This window comes from Accipiter gentilis, chromosome Z, assembly GCF_929443795.1.
Source record: "Accipiter gentilis chromosome Z, bAccGen1.1, whole genome shotgun sequence".
Lineage (NCBI taxonomy): Eukaryota > Metazoa > Chordata > Aves > Accipitriformes > Accipitridae > Astur > Astur gentilis.
This window is the reverse complement of record NC_064919.1, coordinates 41072353-41095874: the sequence shown is the minus strand read 5'-3', so window position 1 is coordinate 41095874 and position 23522 is coordinate 41072353. Positions and strand designations below refer to the sequence as shown.

General features: G+C 37.0%; 1 protein-coding gene across 2 annotated transcripts in view; it reads right to left on the bottom strand.

The window, feature by feature from the left end:
* CNTNAP4 (contactin associated protein family member 4) overlaps window positions 1-23522 on the bottom strand; it is a 252122-nt gene that overhangs the window by 42904 nt on the left and 185696 nt on the right. For both annotated transcript variants that reach the window (XM_049795559.1, XM_049795560.1), the window contains exons 10-13: window positions 22598-22769; window positions 16112-16218; window positions 13336-13455; window positions 9083-9280 (exon numbers count right to left, since the gene is read on the bottom strand). In XM_049795559.1, the coding sequence (XP_049651516.1) occupies window positions 9083-9280; window positions 13336-13455; window positions 16112-16218; window positions 22598-22769 (597 nt within the window). The remainder of the gene's footprint in view (window positions 1-9082; window positions 9281-13335; window positions 13456-16111; window positions 16219-22597; window positions 22770-23522) is intronic.

The window sequence follows — 23522 nt, the reverse complement described above, 5'->3', positions numbered from 1 at the left end:
GACAATACTTTAAAAAGCTTCCAACAACTAAGACTGTAAAAAGCAGAATATTTCTGTTGTTTCAACAGCATGCCTTAGCTTTATATTGTAGTCATGAATTAATATTTGCAGTCTTTCACTAAGGGCACTGGGGTATGTTTAAGAGCTGGTCTCAGTTACTTGTTCATACAGAAAGTTGAGGAAAGAGTATGCTGCAAGTTCGTACTGATTAGCCCAGATTGTTATCCCTGCTTTGGCAGAAAATATTGCCTAAGCAAAATAAATCTATTAATTAAACTGGCTAGAGATTTTTTCATAATGTTCACATAAATGTATTAACAAGTGAGTTCTTTAATAACATTGTTTCCAAGTTCTATCCAAGCTGATTGAATATAAAGTATTCTTAAAATACATTCAGTTAAGAATTATTACATGGACTGCATGTTCCAAAGAATTTTTCATGTGACCATCATCAAATTTTGTACTTGTCAGGCATAGCTAGTAGAGATTATGGATAGCAGAAGTGGGAGGGATTAAACTGTACAGGCAATTTGATAATGTATCTATTTGCATTTCAAATTCTGCTATTTCATTGTGCTTGTAATAAATGAAACAGAATAAATTTATTTCAGTAAAATGTTATTTGAATTTTCTTTCAATGTCAGGTATGCTTCAGTTATTAGCTATGTGTGATTGATTGCTTTTTGTTTGTTTTGTAATTCTGATTAGAAGATCATTCAAAGAAATGTATAAAAATCAGAAAGCAAATATATAAAGGTGATCTTAAACAGGAAAAACTTGGTGAAAACTATCTTCAGATGCTGAATAGATGAAATAACTAATTCATCAAGTCCAAAATTTCAAGTTAGATCACTTTACCTTCCTAAAACTCTCTCAAAATTTTAAAACATTTGTATTCCAGACAGAATTCTTACTTAGCTCTCTAAGCGCTTCTAAATAGGCTGAGCATACTATACAATTTAACTATAATTCACACTTATAATTGCAACATCCATACAAAAAATTCTAATGAAACTTCTAAAATTTATGGTACTATGTCACACTGAGACACTAAAAGTTAGAATGCATACTTGCTGGAGCAGGCTGGTAATCATATGTTTCACATAAAAATAGGTAAGAAATATATTTCCAAAGCTTTCAAAAACATTTAATATATATCTGGTAGCAGTTTTAAATCTGAAATTACTGCTCTTCAAAGAGAAAAAGTAATATGTTCTGTCTTCTCTCCATACTTTTCAATGGAAAGATGTATCTTGAAGAAAAAGGACATGAAACAAGAGAGGATGCCTAATTCCTCTTTTTTTTCCCTAGCTCTAGACTTCTCCCTTTCTATGATATAAGCAACTTCTAAATTTGTATTTGTAGAAAGAAAAAGATGATAATTGGAGGATATTTGAAAAACTTACTTTCACAGCCTCAGAGACAAAAGCCCAGGGCTTACATTTTGTTGTGTTCAAAGACTGATAATATTTACCAGACTAAAAAAAATTTTAGCATATATTCACAATATACTGACTGTTGTCAGTTTAGATGCATCCCAGTTTTAACTAGGGCTTATCTAGGCATTGCCAGTTTGCTTAAAAGTAGATGGCTTGACTTCTTCTAAGAGTGTACAGATGTCTTTGAGAATGCAGTACTGACATGGCTCATTCTGTAAATAGCTCTGCATTACAGTGTTGTGCTGAGCTAGATATCTGGTCTACACAATTTAAAGGTGATTCAGTCAGGTCTTCTTTGGGTACAGCCACTACAGTGATCACTGTGTAAATATAACAGTAATCTTCCACCACTTATCAAACATGTTGGATGCCTACATGACCACGACTTTGGAAGGAATGGCTGATACTGCAGAGGGTCATGCTGCTATCCAGAGGGACTTTGAAAGACTGAACATAATGGGCTGACATGAACCTCATGAAGTTCAACAAGGGGAACTGCAAAGACCTGCGCCTGGGGAGGAACAGGCACAGGGAGCAATATATGCTGGGGCTGGAAAGTGGATTGGTAGAAGAGGGCCTGGCGGACACAAGGTTGAACATAGGCCAGCAAAGTGCCCTTGCTGGTGTATTGGGTTTGTGTGGCAAGGTTTCGGTAGTGGGGGCTGGGGTATAGGAGTGGCTTCTGTGAGAAGCTACTAGAAGCTTCCCCCATGCCCAAGACAGCCAATGCCAGCCAGGTCCAAGTTAGACCCACTGGTGGACAAGGCCAAGGGGTAATACCTCTGTGGTAACACATTTAAGAAGCAGAAAAACCTTCACAACAAACTGCAGACAAAGAAAGGAGTGAGAAGATGTGAGAGAAACCACTCTGCAGACCCCAAGGTCAGTGAAGAAGGAGGGGGAGGAGGTGCTCCAGGCGCTGGAGCAGAGATACCCCTGCAGTCTGTGGTGAAGACCATGGTGAGGCAGGTTGTCCCCCTGCAGCCCATGGCCGTCCACAGTGGAGCAGATATCCACCTGCAGCCTGTGGAGGACCCCAGGGCAGAGCAGGTAGGTGCCCGAAGGAGGCTGTGACCCCCTGGGAAGACCATGCTGGAACAGGCTCCTGGCAGGACCTGTGGACATTCAATCAGCAGCAAGTCCAGCAGAGGCAATGGTACGTCAGCGGCTAAGCACTAAATTGAGGTGGACTGGGAGGTTCCGGAGGCCCAGGAGCGCTGGGGAAGAGCTTAGGGACCCATCCAGAGCCGGCAGCTCTTGTGAGAGAGGCTGACACACCATGGGCATTGCCAGGGGCAACTGCGGGAGATTTAAAGGGCCCTGAGGAGTGCCGGTGACCAGGACCATGGCGAACAGGGCGGGCAAACAAGGCGTGTTGTGTCAGAAAGGGCGTGGCGCAGCAGTTCGCACAGGCAGGGCGCAGCCCCCATCTTCCTCTTCCCAGCTGGAGAAGGCTACTCAAGCAGTGGGTGTTGGCCCAGAGGGAGACCAAGTATGGTTGCCGCTCGGGTGAAAGGCATTGTTAGGAAAAATGTGGCAGAGCAGACAGAGGTGCCATGTAGCTGTCCAAGTCTCTGGCTGCAGGGAGTGCCTGAGTCTATCACTGATGCCGGAGGGCAGCAGGGACACTTCTGTGAGGTGTGACCAGGTGGATGATCTGGTCAACCTAGTGGTAGAGCTGAAGGAAGAAGTGGAAAGGTTGAGGAGAGAGGGAGATAGATTGGTGGGCCCACACCTACCATCCCTGAGGCAGAGGCAGCAGGTGGAGGCTCCGCAAGAAGCGGAGGTTCCCCTGCCCTGTTGCCACCAGGCAGGAGGGGACTTAAGACATGGAGGAGAATGGACACAGGTTCCTACTCGGGGAGGCAGGTGGGTCCCCTCCCAGTCTTCCTCACCTTCCCAGTTGCCCCTACACAACAGGTATGGGGCTCTGGGACTTGAGGACCAGGCCAGTGAAGATCAGGGTGTAGATGAAGTCCTATCTAGGGAGGTTCCTAGGCCCAGTCGGGCAGCCCCACGCATTCTCACATCCTCTGAAAAAAGAAAACAGAGGGTAATTGTCCTAGGTGACTCCCTTCTGAGGGGGTCAGAGGGCTCAATATGCAGACCTGACCCATCACACAGGGAAGTCTGCTGCCTCCCTGGGGCCCGGGTAAAAGGCATTACCAGGGAACTCCCTGGTCTGGTTCGGATCTCTGACTATTACCCTTTGCTGGTTGTGCAGGTTGGCAGTGATGACTGCAGAGAGAAATCCAAAGGCAATCAAAAGGGATTTCAGGGCACTGGGACAATTAGTGGAAGGATCGGAAGAACAGGTAGTGTTTTCCTCAATCTCTTCAGTGGCAGGGAAACACACTGAAAGGAACAGGAAAACACACCTGGTTAATACATGGCTCAGAGGCTGGTGCCTTTGGTGGAATTTTGGGTTTTTTGATCATGGGGAGGTTTGCACGACACCAGGCTTGCTAGCGACAAATGGTGTCCAGCTATCTCAAAGGGGTAAAAGAATCATTTCTCATGAGATGGCAGGGCTCATAGAGAGGGCTTTAAACTAGGTTCAAAGGGGGTAAGGGATAAAACTAGGTGCACCAGAGATGAGGCTGGGGACAGCATGCCAATGTTAGGGGTGGATTTGATAACCCAGCTTAAATGCATCTATGCCAATGCACGCAGCATGGGCAATAAACAAGAGGAGCTGGAAGCCATCATGCAACAGGATAAATATGACTTTGTTGCAATCATGGAAACATGGTGGGACAACTCCCATGAGTCGAGTGCTGCAATGGATGGCTACAAGCTCTTCAGAAGGGACAGGCAAGGTAGAAGAGGTGGTGGGGTGGCTCTCTATGTTAGGGAGTGTTTTGACTGTACAGAGCTACACGATTGTGATGACAAGGTGTAGTGCTTATGGGTGAGGATGAGAGGGAAAGCCAATAAGTCAGATATTGTGCTGGGAGTCTGTTATAGACCACCCAACCAGGTTGAAGAGATGGATGAATCATTCCACAAGAGGCTGGCAGTAGTCTCAGAATCGTGTGCCCTTGTCCTCATGGGCACATTGAGGTGCTGGAGCATGTTCAGAGACGAGCAACCAAGTTGGTGAGGGGCCTGGAGCACAAGTCTTATAAGAAGCGGCTGAGGGAGCTGGGGCTGTTTAGTTTAGAGAAGAGGAGGCTGAGGGGAGACCTTATCGCTCTCTACAATTACCTGAAGGGGGGTTGTAGTGAGGTGGGTGCTGGTCTCTTCTGTCAGGTGGCTGGAGATAGGACAAGAGGAAATGGCCTCAAGTTGAGGCAAGGGAGATTTAGGTTAGATATTAGGAAAAAAATTTTACTGAGAGGGTTGTCAGACATTGGAATAGACTGCCCAGCGAAGTGGTTGAGTCACCATCCCTGGAGGTATTCAAAAAGCGAGTAGATGGGGTACTTCAGGACAGGGTTTGTTGGGCATGGTTGATGCTTGGACTCGATGATCTCGAAGGTCTTTTCCAACCTAAATGATTCTATGATTCTATGACCTGTGGAGAGAGGAGCCCAAGCTGGAGCAAGGGAAGAGTGTGAGGACTCCTCCCTCTGAGGAGGAAGAAGCAGCAGAGACAACACGTGAGGAACTGACGGCAACCCCTATTCCCTGTCCCCTTGCACTGCTAAGGGGGAAGAGGCAGAGAATTTGGGAGTAAATTTAAGCCCGGGAAGAAGGGACGAGTGGGGGAAGGTGTTTTTAAGACTTGGTTTTATTTCTCATTACCCTACTCAAATTTGATTGGTAATAAATTAAATTAATTTGGTTCCCCAAGTTGGGTCTGTTCTTGACCCACAAACCTTTTGTTACATTTTAACTCCCCTGTCCAGCTGAGGAGGAGGAGTGATAGAGTGGATTTAGTGGGCACCTGGCATCCAGACAGCGACAACCCACCACAGCTGCAAAGAAAACTACTGTTATCCTGGGCTGCATTAGGAGGTTGAGGTGTTGCCAGCAGGTTGAGGAAGGTGATCCTTCCCCTCCATTGAGCACAGATGAGGCCACTCCTGGAGAACTGTGTCCAGTTCTGGGCTTCCCATTACAAAAGAAAGATGGAAATTCTGGACAGAGTCCAATGAAGGGCCACGGAGATGATTAAGGGTCAGAAGCGTCTTTCCTATTAGGAAAGGCTGAGAGAGCAGGAACTGCTTAGCCTGGAAAACAGAAGGTTCAGGGGGATCTTATATGCTTTGGTCTGTCATTGCTGTAGCTCTATTTTAATAGCTATGGGTGAGGGAGAGCCTGTCATCTAGAATCTCCATAGAGAAAAAAGGTAGTGGCCATTTCAATAACGCTACTCCCTGCATCTCATGTAGCCACACCACTTCTAATACTGAGAAGCTTCCACTTTAATGGAAATAAAAAGCTAGAGGTCTGATCACAGTCAAAATAAAAAGCAGAACATTACTCTTCATTCTACCATTCAGTCTCACACAGATGTATGCCAAACCTAGTAGGAAAACAAGAGCAAAAACATCTCTGAAATCTAATGATTACTGTATCTCTTTTGATTGCTTTTGCTGAAACACTATCTTTTTATATAGCCTAGTCCGGTATTTATATAGGCTCTGATTACTCTACAATAAACTGAATTTTGCCATTTTGAGTAAAAGAAAAAAAAAGAAAAAAAAAAATAATTCAGTGCTAGATAGTGCCTGGAGCAGGAATAAGGGGAAGTACCAGCAGGTACATTTTCAGACTTCTGAAGGAATTTGGCTGATTAATGACGTCTATAACGTTGATGGTGTGATTTTTCAAAACATCTAACCAATTTACATGATTGGTTTAGAGATACAAATGCCATTCAAGGGGAGGAAAAACACCATGCACCAGTATATGCTGGGGGCCATCCAGCTGGCAAACAACTCTGCAGAAAATGTCCTGGGCATCCCGGTGGACACCAACTGAAGATGAGCCAGCAATGTGCCCCTGCTGCAGGGAAGGCCAGCGGTATCCTGGCTGCATTAGGCAAAGCGTTGTCAGCAGGCTGAGGGAGGTAATCCTTCCCCCTCTCCTCAGCACTAGAGAGTCCAGGACAGGGCCATGAAGATGATTAAGGGACTGGAGATCTCTTCCATGAGGGAAGACTGAGAGAGCTGGGACTGTTCAGCCTGGAGAAGAGAAGACTCGGGGGGGATCTCATCCATGTATATAAATTCCTGAAAGGAGGGTGTAAAGAAGGCTCTTTCCAGTGCTGCCCAGTTACAGGATAAGAGGCAGTGGACACAAACTGATACATGGGACATTCTTCCTGAACATCAGGAAACACTTTTTCCCTGTGAGGGTGACTGAGCACTGGCACAGTTTGCTCAAAGAGGTTGTGGAGTCTCCATCCTTGGAGACGTTTTAAAGCCATGTGGACATGGTCCTGGGCAACCGGCTTTAGGTGGCCCTGCTTGAGCAGAAACATCAGACCAGATGACCTCTAGACTTTCCTTCCAAGTTTGGCCACTCAGTGATTTGTGATTCTGTGATTCTAAGACTGTGCAAACTGATACTGTTTGCTGCTGATGTGATTCAGATACTGAAAACAATATCTATTTCAGTGGATATTCTAGGCTCACTGACCACTGAATTCTACTATTGAAAAAAAGTATCAACACATATATTTAAAAAAAAACCACCTTTTTCCTTTGTCTTGTAGGTAAGACCTAGCCCTTCAAATCCACAAAGGAATCTATGTCTACAAAGGGTCATCTGCTGCTTCTCCCAGGAACTTTATCTATTCTTACTGTTACTGTGACTGAATGGGTCAAAGAGGATCTATTATTATTAAGTCATCCACCATGATCATGACATTTATACTAAAAAAGGACAGATCTAAATGCTGGAATGTAAAAATCTGAATTTTATTTCAAGGAAGTGATTTAATTGAGAATGCTAGAAAAGTTAAGGCAAAGTTAATACATCATCTAAACAGTTATAAAAATGTGATTCTGGCTGCTTTCAAACAGAGAGGGAAACATGAACCCTAACTCTCTTTAGTAAGTGTTGTTATTTCCTCCCTATATCACAAAACTCAGCGTTGCTTTTTTTAAGAGGCCTCATTGAAGCCAAGACTGTCCGTCACTAGATCCTAGCTTTCTCTCACCTCAGAGGTCTCTCTTTCAGAACAGACTAAAGTCCATCCTTCAGAGGAATGGCAAATTGAATTTGGTACATCTTTGATAGTGTTTAAACAAAGAATCATTTTTGAAAATCTGTAGAATTCACAAATAACTTTCCCATGCTTATTTACACCTACCATTCAAAAGTCTCAATTTTAGATGGCTTAGTGTAATTGACTGATTGCACTCTTTTAGCTATCTAGAAAAAAACTACATTTCTGATCCAATTGTATCACCAAAACTAATTTTAAAAAAAAAGTAGAAAGTCCTGCTTGTCTGGGTCTTTCCCTCTTTTCTCTGATCTAAATATTTTTCATGGTTTCCAGCTTGATCACTCTGCTGAAACTGGTAAGTTGAGAAGGTGGGGTTCATTGTTGGTTTTTTTTGTTTTTTACATATCCTATTTGACAGTTAATAGCTAAAAGATATGAGATACCTAGAAAGCACAATCTTGAAACCCTCTGCTTGGTGTAAACCAGGCTTTTGAACATCTAGCCATAAGTTTAATTTTGAATCCATAGGTAAAAAGGAGTCTCAGTGGGACATCTTAAGGAGTAGGTTCATCTTTTATGCTGTGGAGATATTTTTGAGCAGAAATTCTGCCAAAAGTGAATTCTAGTCTAAGAAGACCAGTGATGACCATGACATAATTAAGGAGAAAGAATATGTAGGGAAAGAGTTTAGAAACAGAACCAGAGACTTTGCACTCTGAGGTCTGCTCTCTATTTAGTAGGAAAAATGTTAAGAAATCAGTTTGAGCAGTTTCAGAGTTTCTGGTGGACAAGTCAAACAATTTCACTTAGTTTTTCAATAGACAGTAAACAATGAGGTTTTTTAGTCCCACATTATTTGGAGTACTTAGAATGGATTTTCATGAGAAAGTCTGTTAACAGCAGTTCTGCGTCAATGGGAGTTAAGGTTTAAGTAGATTACATAATTTCATTTTTCTTCAAGTATGTCAGAGGCTCTCCATTCATTTTTCTTTTAAAGCAATTATACTTGTCAATACTCCACATTTTAACTATTGCTTTTATTTTATGAATGCTTATATTGGACAGTTATTGATGCTTTTTGTCAAGCACTCAAAATATGCACATCAAATGTTCAAAAACATTCATGGATAAACTTCTACTGATATCTATACAAATTATATCTAATTTGTGTTCTTTTAAGGATATATTTCCTCAGTAATTCCTTTATTAAAATTTAAAAATCCCTGGAAGGTAGACCAATAGGAGCTCTTTTAATAATATTCTCTGTTAATTTAAAAGATCTATGAGAAAAATTAACTTAGAGAACACAATTCTCTGAACAAAGATCATTATAAACTGACATTTGTGTTGGTCTGGTTCAAATATCTCTTGGCAACTTACAGGAATCTGAGTACTTGATATCTGAATTAGTTCAAATTCTGTAGTAGCAAAATGCCATAACTTTGATAGAAATAAATATCTCTAGTAACCAGTAAAATAAAATGCACTATGCAACATAATAAGATTTGTCTTCTTTACTTACCTGGCTTATCTAAAAGCCTTGACTTTTTGCAGTGGTAAGCAAGCTCCTGTTCACAGTGCTCTGCATGGTTAATTGTGGCCTGAAGCTGGTCCAGGCTGGCAGAGTACTTGAAAAACACAGTGTGTGGGTTCTCTCGATTAGCACTTTTGACTCTGGTTAGGTTGGTGTTGTTATGCTGTACAATTGTCCACGTTGTATCTTTCAAAACACAGGTGCAAAGTAATAAAGAATGAGAAGTAGTTGTATAAGTTGGTAATGGAAAGAGAACGTAAGATGAAATTAAACTTTAAGGTCACTTCTTTGATCACAAGAAGTGCTTTCAGACATATGAAACAGAGACATAAATCACTGAGCAAAAATGAAAACAATAATTGTTTCTGTTTATAAGTAGATTATCATAGTGTGACTGTAACAGGTATTAAGCTTGTGATGATTATTGAACAAGGAAACAGTAAATGATGACACCCAAATAATGGTTTTGTGAAATAAGATATAGTTTACTTTGTGAATTGCAATTAAAGAATAGGAAGAAATATTACTTACTATTGTTACTTTTCCCAGGCTTAAATTGTTTATAAAATAACTTTAAATGCTATCCTAGATTCTAGCTACATTTATATATATATATCACTATAATTTGAATCAATTTATTCTGTGTGAGAAAATGGCCTATAGCCTTTTTCTATTATACAAGGAACCAAAAGTAGCTTGCAAATATTGTATTTACTATAAAACTCAGATTACATGAAGGTGAGTTATTCTAGCCATCTAAAATCAAATAGTAGTCATTGTTTGAACTACTATTCAAAACCTATATTTAGTCAAGGGCTAAGAATCACAGCCTCCAAATATATAGCTGCTTCAATATAAAGTTGCTTCCCAACACCTGATGTAATATTAATTTATGGCAAATACCATGGTATGCCCACTTGACTCGGTACTGTAACATGATGAAGTACTAGTTCAGAACTGAGAGTTGCATTTCCCTAAAAAACATATACTGCTCTTAAGTTGACTTTTGGTTTGGATACTGCTGGGTAAAACAGCTACGTACTTTATCACATCGTGTAGACAGGCCTTAGGATTCATGTAAACTGGGGTCATGTGCCAAAATATTTACTTCAGAAGCAGTTGAACTTTGTCTACAAGTTTTGGGGTTTTTTGGTGAATCATATTCAGTACTCCAAACGTTATTTCTAGAAAAATATGTTCTGAAGTTATGTTGTTGTAATAAAAGAGAGGAAAACACTTGCATATAAATATATATATAATTCAAATGGTTGAATAATAAACAATTTATTGCATGTTTATTAAAGGTATGTGCTAAGATGTGCAGTCTGCTATGAAACAGACTTTCTCGAACTTGGACCCATGTTGTTTACACTAAGCAACAAAGCAGTTCAATAGCTTTCCAGTTATATTGATACTTTACAAATATTCTTTCATTACAGGTCTTCTCTTAACTTCCTACTGCAATTATGGAAAGCATTTTTAATTGTAAAAAACTTAACTAGTATGCAAAACCACACAGATCAAGAATGAAAACTGATGTTACAATACTTGATAAAGGCATTACTTTAAAAGCTACTAGAGGCCATAGGCTAAGTACTATGTATTTACTTGGAGACTGGAAAAATAATTTTCCTGTACACTGAGACACTGTAAGGGTGAAACTATCTGGCACCATAGCACAGGAATGCATTGATCACTCCATCCTATAGTTTGCACATAAGGAAATGTAACATCAAACACTCTGCTTGCAAGTACAGAGATTATTCCCACCATGTTCTTCAAAATATAAATTGCTCTAAGTATCGGTGGCTGATAAAAGCTCATGTGATTCTGCTGTTTTGTACTTTTGCCAGGCCCCCTGACCTATGAATAGGGAAGCACTGAGCTTATTCTGTTTCAACTTCCACTTGCAAAGCCTGTAACAATCTGACCCCCATGACTAAAATCCACTTCAAGGTAAGGGTGAGCAGGCTTATAGTTAAAGCCAGTCTGGGTCAGTCAAGTCAAGCTTAGATTCATGTTCACTGTATTCTTGGATCTTAATGGCCAATGTAATTTGAGCAGATATGTGAAATATTATTTTTTCTAACTTGTAGTGTTGATAATATTTCTGATGTTCTAATAGTAGTATTTCTAACTATTTAACAGAACTGTATTTTATTTCATTGTCTTCCTACAGGCCACACATGGCTGACATTATAAGATATTTAGAGAGGAAAGAACTCATGGTCACTTAAAGGACAAGTATTCATCAGAAATCCTAAAGCAAATATCAAGGTGAGATTCCTATTCAAAAAATATTATATTAAAAGGAATCTATTTATGCAACCTTTTTATCATTGCTTACCAGTTTTTGGTCAAATTATAAAATTTCATTAAGTACATGCTTGTGGAGTCAAAAAACAGATGGCTGGAAATACAGCAAACTTGGCTTTCTTTTTGTACATGCACATACACACAGACACAAATATATCTAAAAGATAAGTTGAACATATAAATTAAGACAAACAGGTCAACTGTCAGACCCGTTGTCACACTCCCAAATTACAAAGAAAAAGAAAAACAGGTTACTGCAAAATTTGGTCATCTTAACTGGCAGTGCGCACTCTTTTCATTCTGAATCTGACCTCTAAGAATAAAACCAGGGAAAGGCTCCTCCCTCCCAGCTGCCTGAAAATAGAACCCCATCAATGTCAAAGACGAGGCAGTGCTGTAAGAAATGTGGGCATCTGCCTTCCCTTCCTCTGGTGGGAAAAGGGAATACCATTCATGAGGAAACTGGGAACAAAACAAATATAGAAGATTTATCCTGTCAGGCAGCATCTTGAGATGAAGAACTGATCAATAAGGTTTGCTTAATGTGGTGAATAAGGAGTGACTGAGGAAAACAGTAACAGCTGTTCATGGACACACAAGGATAAATCAGACACTACACTGTACCTTGGAGGGTTATACCCACTTAAAAAGCCTGTCATCTTTCTGCCATGATTCTTTGGTCTCTTTTAGTCTTGTAGGACACTAGGATACTTCTTTTTAAGGTCCTGTGCCAATCTGAAGTTTGCCCACCATGAGCTAGCACAGTTCGTTATAGAATTAAAAATCAGGAGCTGACATGGCGAGACTAGTTAAATTGCACAGACTGATTGAAATGATAAGAATTCTATTATTTCAACACGTATAAGAAGTATTCTTTAGATCTCTGTGAAAATCAGCCAATGCCACTAGCAGGCAGAGAACTGTCAGCTTCTCAAGAAATAGATGTGCCCACAAACTGTTTACAAATCAACATCAAAAGCTTACGGTAAGGTTTCTAAGTCAACCTCTCAACACTTAGGACATACCTAAAACAAATTCAACTATAGCTTATTCATGGAGTCTTTTAAACAGTTATAACTGTGGAAAAATATATTTTTGTCACATGAAACAATAAAATGTTTCCATCATTTTGGCTGGAATGAGATTCAAATAAGTAGAGGCTAAGTAAAACGAAAAGGAAACAACCACAAATAAAACAATAATAAATTTCAAAAAGCCATTTAAATGTAGGCTTCATTGAAAGGGCGTATGCCAATAGGCATACATTGACAACATCAACTGGTTTGTTAAAAAGCAGACTGAAAACAAATTCTGATATCTAAAACTTCTAGTGATATAAATGGTCAGATTCAAAGAACTGGGTGCACAAGAGGAGGCAGGGTGCCTGGAAGTGGGGCTGCGATAGTCCCACTGGTTGCATTTGCATTCCCCAAAAGATCTACTTGCAGTTTGAAAGATGAAGCTTAATGTCTATATTCCTCATAATAAAGGCCAGTTCTGAGTTACAATTTTTCAGAAGGCTACCAAGAAAAATCAGTAATTTTCTCATAAAACATAACTTATTTCTCATTTCCTTAAATGTCTTCAAAAGGCTGTAACTTCAGTGAAAACAAAGTTGCTCCCCAAAATGAACTAGTATAACGTTGTCTCCATATGGAACACATGACCCATTGATGCAAAGCACTAGAGGAATCCAGTGTAGGCTTCACAGCCTGAATCCTGTTATTATTCTAATTTCTCTGCCTAATTCTTTGCCTGGTATTCTGAGCTAAGGAGTCACCTTCATTTTGTTGAGCATGTCTACATTAAACTTGTGAGCTACAGAGGTTTCTTACTTGTCACATGAAACAATAATAACTCATGTTTCAATGTATATGAGCATGCATACAGACCCAGCTGTGAGTTAAAGAAGTTTATCACCTCACCTGTCATATTACAGTATACAAGAAATGGTCTCAAGGGCCCACTTCCATCTGAATCAATATTGTAAAAGCCTGAAGTGTTCCCTCTGTGCTTATAGGCTTCACATGATTGCTCATAGATGGCTGTAAAAGAGCATATTCCATCACAAATGTAACAGCATAATTTTACATTTTATTCAGGGAATTAAAAAAAAAAAGTGCATGGAACCTGCCAATGGGGAAAAGAAGTTGTGTATGTTCACTGCTAAAGAATACAGAAGAAATCACATAATCAAAAACTACACTTTCTTTCAAATTTGTAAAGTATATTTGGTTTTATTTATCTGGGAGATCACAATGGTCATTTTCAAGCATTTTTTTCCATATTTGAATCTGGAAACTTCAGGAGGAAAGCAGGAAGTTTGGGTGTACAAATAGTTGTAAAAACTGCCAAATAATGTGAATGCAAAGGGTATTACTTAAACCCTGGTAATCAGATTTTGAGGAAACAAACACTATACCTCAACCAAATCAGATTTTTGTGGTTGTTGTTATTATATACAACAGAAGGTAGGCAGTGTTTCTCGGTGTTTTGGTTGTTTCCTGACATTTTTTGGCTTTCACTCTTATTTTCCTCCATTTTTAAATAGAAGGGCAAATGACTTGTCAAAGAGTGCAGTAGAAGAACTAAATATGCAAAGACAAAATGACAGCTTCTTGGTCCAATGTCATGTATACTTTATATCAGTCAAGGCCTAAAGAAAAGTCTGTAATGACTTCTTTATGATCAAAAACCTGAGAAAAGGGATGTATGAGTCCACCTCTGTACTTGAACAGACAGGAACCACTGATGATAATGCCACAGCTAGACCACATGAACCTAACCTCTCCTTTAACCATTATATTGCTATCAAGGAGTTATGCTGTTCTGGTCTTTCTTTTCAAAATTGGACTGTGTGCACTATCAACTATTACCAAAATTTGAAAACTGCCAAAAAAGAAAGATCAATTAGATTCAAAAAAAAAAAAAAAAAAAAAAAAAAAGTTATGAGTGCTATATAAGTAAAAACATAACTCCATAATAATTATTAACAATCTGGAAGATTTTGATCTATATAAATTCAGTTTATTTAATTTTTTTAAAAAAGCTATCAAGTACTAGTACAGTAATCCAAAAGTGGTGCTGTTTTTTAAAAAGAAGCTAGTTTTTGAAAGTGTGTGATCTCTGTATTTTTTGCCTGATAGTTGCTGACATGTATGGCAACACTTATCAAAATGATAAACAATTAATTCAGATTGCTTACTCTATGAAGTATTCAGAATGCAAATTTTATGTAATTTTGTGGGTCCTTACACTAAATAGTCTTAGTTAAATTTAAACATGAAAAAAAGAGATTCCGTTATTCATTAATTGTTTTAAGGAACATGGTAGTTTGTATAATAATGTTTCAAGATTAATAACTTATTTCTAGGTTTATAACAAAAAAAATGTTTCTTTGAGAATTCAAGGGGCATTTTTTTTTCTTTTAAAGTTACACAGAAGTGTGATAACACGGCCAAAATTTATCCTAGGTTCTTGATTTGAAATCATTATTAAAATCACTAAAATCAAGTACTAACAGTGTTCCATTTTATATCCATAGTTACAGCATTTTGTTAATCATAAACAAACATCTTGGAAGACTTTTATATGTATTTTTGACTATGAATAAGAATTCAATACGTCTTACACATTATTACATTTCTCATGGAGTCCAAATCATTAGGAAAGCTTGGCCTCCATCTGTCCTCACAGACATCAACATATGATTTTCCAAATTATAATGAATCATTTCACCTTCATTTTCACTTTGGGCTTGTCATAGTTTCATATTATACATTGTGATATTCAAAAGCATCTGTACTATTGGCATCCTTTCTTTGCTACGCAAATTTTCTTAAAATTGTGTTTTATGCCACTGTGTTCTTCACAATTAAAGCATTACAGGAAAAGTCATGACTGTTATTAACTCTGTACAATTGAGATTTAATAGGCAGTCTCCTAAAATCAGTGATCTCTCAAAAAATCCCATGTGTGTAAACAGACATTCTTTTCATAAAATCTGTCAACAAGGATTGTATAGATTTTATAAGGACAATTTGTAAGGACAGAATTATTTATCTGACAATTAGGGTAGTCTTTGGAATTTTTAAAATTATCTGTAAATTTTCATAAAGATTTGTAGTTATTAGAAGCATATAATGAAGGCCAGAGTAATGATTTATTCTGCTTCCCAGACCATGCTTAAAGCAGTACATATGTAGAGCATCTCCTGTGAAATGGGTTAAGTTGCTTCCAATTATTATTATTTTTTTTATTTCTCCTAATCTATTCCCTGATTCAGCAAACCACATAAGCACTTGTTTAGGGTTTGGTGTAGGATTACCTTTGGACACGAATGTAGTCCCACTCTCTCAGAAAAAAATCAGTATTAATTGTTGTGATGAATAAAGATGAATTAAATACATTTCTAAATGATTTGCTGATTCAGAAAGTGGAATTATATGGATAGAAGAGGATATTACTGACCATCTCAAGTAAATCAAGAAAAATGGAAAACAGAAGCAGAAAAACATTAGAACTTTCAATGAGTTTTTGCTGCTAAATATGTGGAATTCTCAAAGCCTTTCCTTGAACCAATTTATGAATATTTACATTACTTAAAATCCTTCAAATTTGAATGATCAGTACAAATATATATTTTTGTGGTAAAAAAATTAAATCAGAAATAAAAACAGTCAGAAAACATCTTAGACTTACGAAAGTGGCAAGTAGCTCCCTTGTAACCAGTATTGGCACAGTTGCAGTAAAAGCTGTTCCAGGACTGTGAGCACTCACCACCATGTTCACAGTAATTAGGCAAACACCTAAAATGAAAAAACAAAAAGCATTTTCACTTCTTTTTATGTTCATTTTCTTGTCACTTGTATTTATGAAGGGATGCAAAATCATGGAAAAGAAGCAGAAAATTAAGAGGATTTCCCTTCATCTTCCCCACTCTTCCTATTGTCTATAATAAATATATTAATTATGCAATAAACCTGTGAGAACAGAAATAAAGTGTAAGATGCATAATGGTTACTTATTACCATTCAACTATCTGCAGTTCGATACAGATTGATAAACCAGTGAAAGATTTACATGCTGATAATTCACTGGTAAGTTTTGCAACTGATAGGATTTCTTCAACAAGTTGTGTCACAGCAAAGCAGCATCACAAAAGTTTTCTTTCTATTAATCTAAAGATAATAGAAGAATATTTTTTTTAAAATCACATAACAAATAAAACTGATCACAAATAGTACCTCAGAGTTATTTCTTATTCTGAACTCATGGTTACTTCCTATTCTAGAAAGAATAAAATATTCAGTATGTCAGTTCCATCACAAGAGGTAACTACCAGTAATACCAGTTTTCATTCTGGTGATATGAGCTGAAGAATTTTGGTGTCTTTTTTCTGGATTTAAAATGGTTGACTGCAAAGAAAATTTGCCTGTAACTCCTTAATGGTTAAGACTACATCACTATACCTAAGTATAAAATTTTTCATGAGATGAAAAAAAGAAAATTTATCTTTTTCATAAACACAACTGAAAATATATTGAAATAGAGTGGCATGCTTTAACCAATTATTTACTAACTTTTCACCTTAGAAATTGGTTAACATTCTAATTGCAGTGAGTGTATGTGTGTATGCATGTGTATGTGATAGAGCTCAGAAAGTACAAAAAAGGCTTTATTGTTGACATTGACCACAGAAAAAAGAAAGCAGGCCCACTAATATTCACAGGATCTTAAAATACCTTTTAATTCATTCAAGAAATCTTAGGAGGGTATTAAATTAGGATTGTAGAAAGTCCAACAATTCACACATCTGCCTTATGAATAATTCAGGGACTTTGTACATTCACTTCTCCTGACTCTCAGAGAATTCTATCTTCCTTTCATGGTTCTAAGCAAGGATAAGCAGAAGTTTTCAGAGAAGGAAAGAAAAAAAAGTAGCAGGTAAAGCATAGGTAAAATAAGTGAAATGATATAGGTCACATATTTTCAAGGAAACAACTGAAGTTTTTGCCAGTGAAAGGGCTGATTTGTATTTATTATCTCACTTACAGAATGTATTTCTAAGACAATTCTGTAGATGCAATATGTCTCAATGAGCTCAGGCTTGGAACATAAAAATGAACTTTAGGAACTGGGCTTACAATTACTTTGATATTAAATACTTTGTTCAAAGGAATTGTATAAATGTGCATAGTAATAATTCTTGGGATAAATGCTTATTTTTGCTTTCTACAGGTATGACTAGTTATCAGATATAATAAATATACATCTCCTCTAACATAACTGTCATTCAGGACTTTCAGTGCATCCTCTGACAGCTGCTCTGCTTGCACGTATTTCAGTTATAGTTTTTCTTGTTCCTTTTTGATAAAGACATCATTATCCCAAAATTGTAAGTTATTTACTTGGTCTTTACTTGTATTGACTCCCTGTCCATATGAATTAATCTTCCTAATATTTTTCAGAAGATGAAAATCTTAGATGCAATTGATGATGCTTGAACGTACTTTAGAATTGAAAATAATTTAGAGTATAATTTAAATCTTTTCACATTAAATTTTACATCTTCCCTCTGTTTCAGAATGTATAATAAAAAGTAGTCGCTAGCTACATCAAAGTGAAGTTATAATTGCATTATATGCTGCGACCCTACCCAAAGCAAGACTTAAAACAGTGCTTTCTCTGAGGAAACTAATCCTCTAACAAAAATAGTTCTAATATTAGAAAAAGTATTTCTAATGCTTCATTGGTAAAAGGTAATATTTGGATTCATCACCATGTCTGCTTAAACCAGAAAAAAAACAGCTGATTAAACATTTACCACATATTACATGATAATACACTTTTAAGTGTATGACATTGGAAAATGATACATGATTTGAAATCAAGGCAGCAGGCTAATAATAATCATAGGCTAATAATAATCTAAGCTAATATTCAGAGAAGAACACTGATCCAGAACATGAATATACTTTTGATAAAGAAGGAAAAAAATAAGAATTTCATATGCCAATTATCTACTAAATACATTTTTTGTACACTCTCTGCTTATCATGGTTCCAAAATATGGCTAAAAGATATCTTGAAAAGAATAACTAATTGCTGCAATTTTCATTACTTTTCTTTCTTCAGTCTTCAATTAAAAAAAAAAAAAAAAAAAAAATAGAAAAATATTTGAAAATTACCCCTGTGGGAGTGCTTTTTTTTTTTTTTTTTTTTTTTTTTTTTTTAATACATAAACCCATTTATTCTGTTTTTTGTACAACACACTACTGCCAGGACAAGAGAGGCAATAACTCCTGGTAGGCAATCATATGTTTCTGTGTAGAGCTTGATGTAGTTATAACAGATTCATCTGGTACTCTCTCCTCAGAGACTAAATGTGCTAACTTTGTAAGGCATTTAGAATGACACTGTATCTTTTAAAGTTATTTTGTCAATGGTTTATGTATAATTAGTAGTTTTAAACCAATATATATTGATAAAGGAGATGAGAGAAAAGATAGTAAGGAGAAATCTATGTAGAGAATTATTTGCATGCCCAAGAGATACCTGAGCAATGGAAAATATAAAGAGATTATACAAAGAAAAGGCTAAATGAAGGAGCATGGGAAGAGCAATGATTGGAAAGAGTCATAATAATTTAAGCATAAGAGAAGGAGTTGTTAAGTTTATGGAACTGAAAAAAAACAGAAAATAGGAAAATGGTAGGGATTTTTTTGTTTAAAAAGAACACGTTAATAAATTATATCCCAATGAATAAATGCATGATTAACCAACCATCTGTCAATGAGGATTGTAAATCTGATAAAGAATACACTATGTGTGTTAGATGTGTATTCATATATATATATACACATGAGATAAAGAATGGACTCAATTATTTTCAGTTTATTTACTATTGCATATAAATTCAGATCACTATGCAAATGGTATTTTTTTGTGTGTGTTCATGCACTTTAAATGTATAAAACTATTACGTTTAGTGGTTCATTGTTTCTACTTCAAAAGCCATCAACAACTCCAGAATTTGGGTCACGCTTCACTATTTGGAATTGGAGATGCAAAGACTCCCATAAAGCCTCCAAGACAAAGAGGTTTGTTTGCCCTCAGCTGTAGAGGGGATATCTACCATCGGGAGCACAGTGGCAAAAATGCTGATTACTTTAGCTTAGGGCAACCAAAGACATGTTGAAATCATTGTAGGAAGAAAATATTTTCTCTCAAACAAAATGGTGCAGAAGATGATTCAAGCTACCTATTGGAAATTGGTTAATACATGTAAGCAATTTTAATGTTGGCAAAGAAGAATGTATCTTATCTACTGGGATTTATGGTGAGACGTAGAATGAGTTTGATAAAAAGAAACCTGAATTTTGTTCCAGATGATGAGCTGCAGATATCAAATGGAATGAGACTGTGTGAGGAAACTGGAAAGAAACAGTCCCTGGAGCAAGCTAGCACAAGACGAGAAAGGCTTTTTATAAACAGGTTTTTTTGAAATAAAAGATAATGAGTGTAATGAAATTGATGAAAATGGGTGGATTAAATTTCTATTTGATAAGTTAGGAGGACATATGGTAAGCTTGCTGAGAGCTGAAAAGCAAACCTGGTTTTGAAGTGCAAGAAAGGCACAATTGTCAAGATATAAGAAGACATAAATTAGCATTACCAAATTTTAGAGAAAACCAAACCAACCAAAGAAAAACTTTCCATAAAGATTTTTTTTTTTTTTTTCTTTGGTATCATTGGTCATAGGAAACCACACATAATTTTGATGAACTATAGGAGTAACATAAACTTTAAAAGAGTTAATACAGTGTCAGAAAGTAATAAAAACACTTCAAAGAAAGACTGTGGCTGGGAAGCTTAAGTGGCTTGCACAAGTTCATACTGAAAAAAAAACAGATGGCAGTGGTATTGACATGAAATAAAGATGGTAACTATCTTCATATGCTATAAAAATTCAGCAAGATAAAAAATATGAGGAAGGGCTATATATAAACCTAACCTCTTCAATGCAGTGCTTAAAACCAACAAAAAAGCAATCAAAGGGTAGGGTGCAATTCTGAATAAACTGAACTTAGACTGAATAAGAGACAAATGTTATGATATTCGGAATACTGTAAATAATGCTGAATTTCTATATACTGAGATTCATGGAGTGACTTTATACATATTTATACACATAAACTTCTTTTTAAAACACTTACATACTATGGCCATTCAAAAGCTGAAAGGAACTGGAATCACTACATTTAAAAATGTACCATCTTCCTTTAAAAATTTGGGTGACACATCTCTGTGTTCATGGAGGAAGAGATGGTTCCTAAACCACAGCTCTCAGATGAGCATTTTGAGAGATCCTCAGTTACACTGTACGTTGAAAACTCATGGTAAATCAGAGACAGAAATTGGCATCAATCATATTATGAGGCAATTTGGTGATGTTTTCCACTGATAATCTTGCTTAGATTTCCTTTAAAGTGTATGAATAAAGAATATGCAGGTCACCACATTACGTTCTTTTGACCTGATTCTGTTCCTGATTCTGTCTCTTTACTACAAGAAAAAAAAAAAAAAAAAGGAAGCAGCATAGTGGAAGTGAAGTTCAAATCCAGAGCTGAAAAACCAACAGTGATACAGTGCTTTAAAAACTGGAAGGAAGTGTATGAGGTCTATCAGAGAGGAGAAGAAGATAGTGAAAGAAGTTTGAAAAGTGAGAAAATGAGTTGAAAGGAGTAGGGTGTGAGAAAGCTAAAAAGAAACATAAATGTATGCTGCATCCCAAATACAAATCCCTAACAAGATATATGGTAAAGTTTTGACAGAGGCCAAACTCCGTTTTGTCATATGTCTGTCACACTTACTGCCTACTACAAAATCAGGATTAATTCAGTAAGGGATAAATTAGCACAAAGAATGAAATACATGCAACTGTATATGTTCTTAGAAAAACGATAGGTGTAGAAAGATTAGTAAGAATACACATTGCAATCTAATTGAAAGGATCTCATTGTAGGCAGATTTTTTAGCCTCCTTTTGGAGGTTTCTTTCTGTAAGCTGTTATGACCAATTAGGTAAAGAGCTAGTATTATTCTTGTCTTTGATCTACAAGATGTTGTGACTTTCTTAAAAACAATAACCTGGATAGATGTACACTGTGTTGTGTCTATGAATGGAAAGCAAGTCACAGAAATATATCTGTGTAGCTGATCCTGAACGTGGCTATGATCCTGAAGCAGATATCTGCCTACACTGTTTTCCCCAAAGACAACAATTTTTAAAAGTCTTACAATTCAAAGGCCAGAGTTTTTTAGACCAAAAAAAACCAAATTTTGAGGACTAGAAATTTAGGGGGTGGGGGAGGAGTGTTTAGAAGGACATCTTTCTCCTGCCTGTTGTGTCATTTCAGCACAGCCTTTCAGCTTGGACCAAGGACACCATTTCTGGATTAAAACAGACTTTGCATAGATGCCATGATTGCATTCTCCTGAGTATACAGCAGAAAACCTCTCCTTCCATTGTCCATCTGTGTGTCTGCTCCCTCTCTTCCCAATGGACTCTGTCATTCTGCAACAACCCTTTTGGCTCGTCCTCTGCCTGCCTTCTCCATACTGAACTCCAGAAATGTCCTTCTGTCGAATATTTCTGTTTCAAGCAAGGTATTCAGTCTCTCGTCCCTGCAGAGGGAGCCACTTCAACCGGTCACTCCCATTTAGATAGATGCTAATACCATCTACTGCAAGGTATGAGATTAGCTCTGACCATAACCTAAAAAAGATTGCTCACTCACTGTGATGAATACTATCTACTGTGTTTCTGGATCAGTAGAATATAGGAAGCAGCAATAACTTCTAAAGAACATAGCATTTCAAAGGGTGAACAGGACTATGTAACACAGGCGGATGTAGGTATCTATAGGTTTACTTGCAAAGAAAGTAAGATACTTAAAATTTGTTGGAAACATCAAATAATTTTAACCCCAGTTACTCTAATTTTATTCGCAGTTCACGGAAATCTAATTGCTGTGATATGTATACTGCATTTATTCTAGACTTTTGAATTCTTACAAAAGAAGCAACATGCCATTTTGTAAGCATTCTGTTCTTTGTCATCAAGTCAGTATTGGAAACAAAACATTCAAATAAATAAATAAATGAGTAAATATTATTTTCTTACCTGTCTATAATGCCACATAAATCTATCTGAAGGTCACTGAAATGGCCAAAAACATTTTGCTGAACTGAGATCATATCCACTGCTTTGTTACCAATGGAAATGAGTCGCATGCATCCTTGAAAGCCACCAAATGAAGTATTACATTCAGAAATGTTTCCACTGCTAGGGCAGCCTGAAAGAAGCATAAAACCTGGAGCTGAAAAAAATATTTTATTGAAAAATTTATATATTCCAAAAGTAGACTGAATGTTGATAATCTCCAGGTGTTGTAAACTTTGTGGGTAGAAGACTTTAGCCAGAAGTTCTTCTGATTAGGCATGGTGGTGCAACTGTAAAGAAATACTTCTGTTCATTCTTACTGTTTTTAAAGCATATGCAAAAGCATCATCAAAAAATTGGGTAAAGGATAACCCAAGCAGCAGTTCCAAAGCAATGAATGGAATCAAGATGTGAACAAATTGACTAACTGACCTTAGTCACAAAATGTTAAGTTACAATACAAAGTGCACATGATTTGGACAAGTTTTAAGTCACAACTGAAGTAAAATAAGACAAAACTTAGTTAGTAAGTACAGTGATTTTAATTTATCAAGCTGTCCAGAAATTCTGGAAAGTACTGAAGACAATTTCTTGATGCAGGTCATCAATGACTCAACTAGGAGAGATGCTCTGTTGGACCTGTTACTTGTAGACAAGGAAGAAATGGTTGAAAATGTGAAGGGCAGTCTTGGTTACAGCAAACACGAGGCTGTGGAGTTTATGATCCACAGAAGAGAGCAAGAAAAAAAGCAGAATTACAACCCTAGACTTCAGAAGAGTCAATGTTGGTCTTCTCAGGACCTGTTTTGAAGATCCCATTGGAAATCACCTTTGAGAGCAAAAGGGTTGGATATTTTTCAACAAAAAAGTCTTTGGAGCATAACAA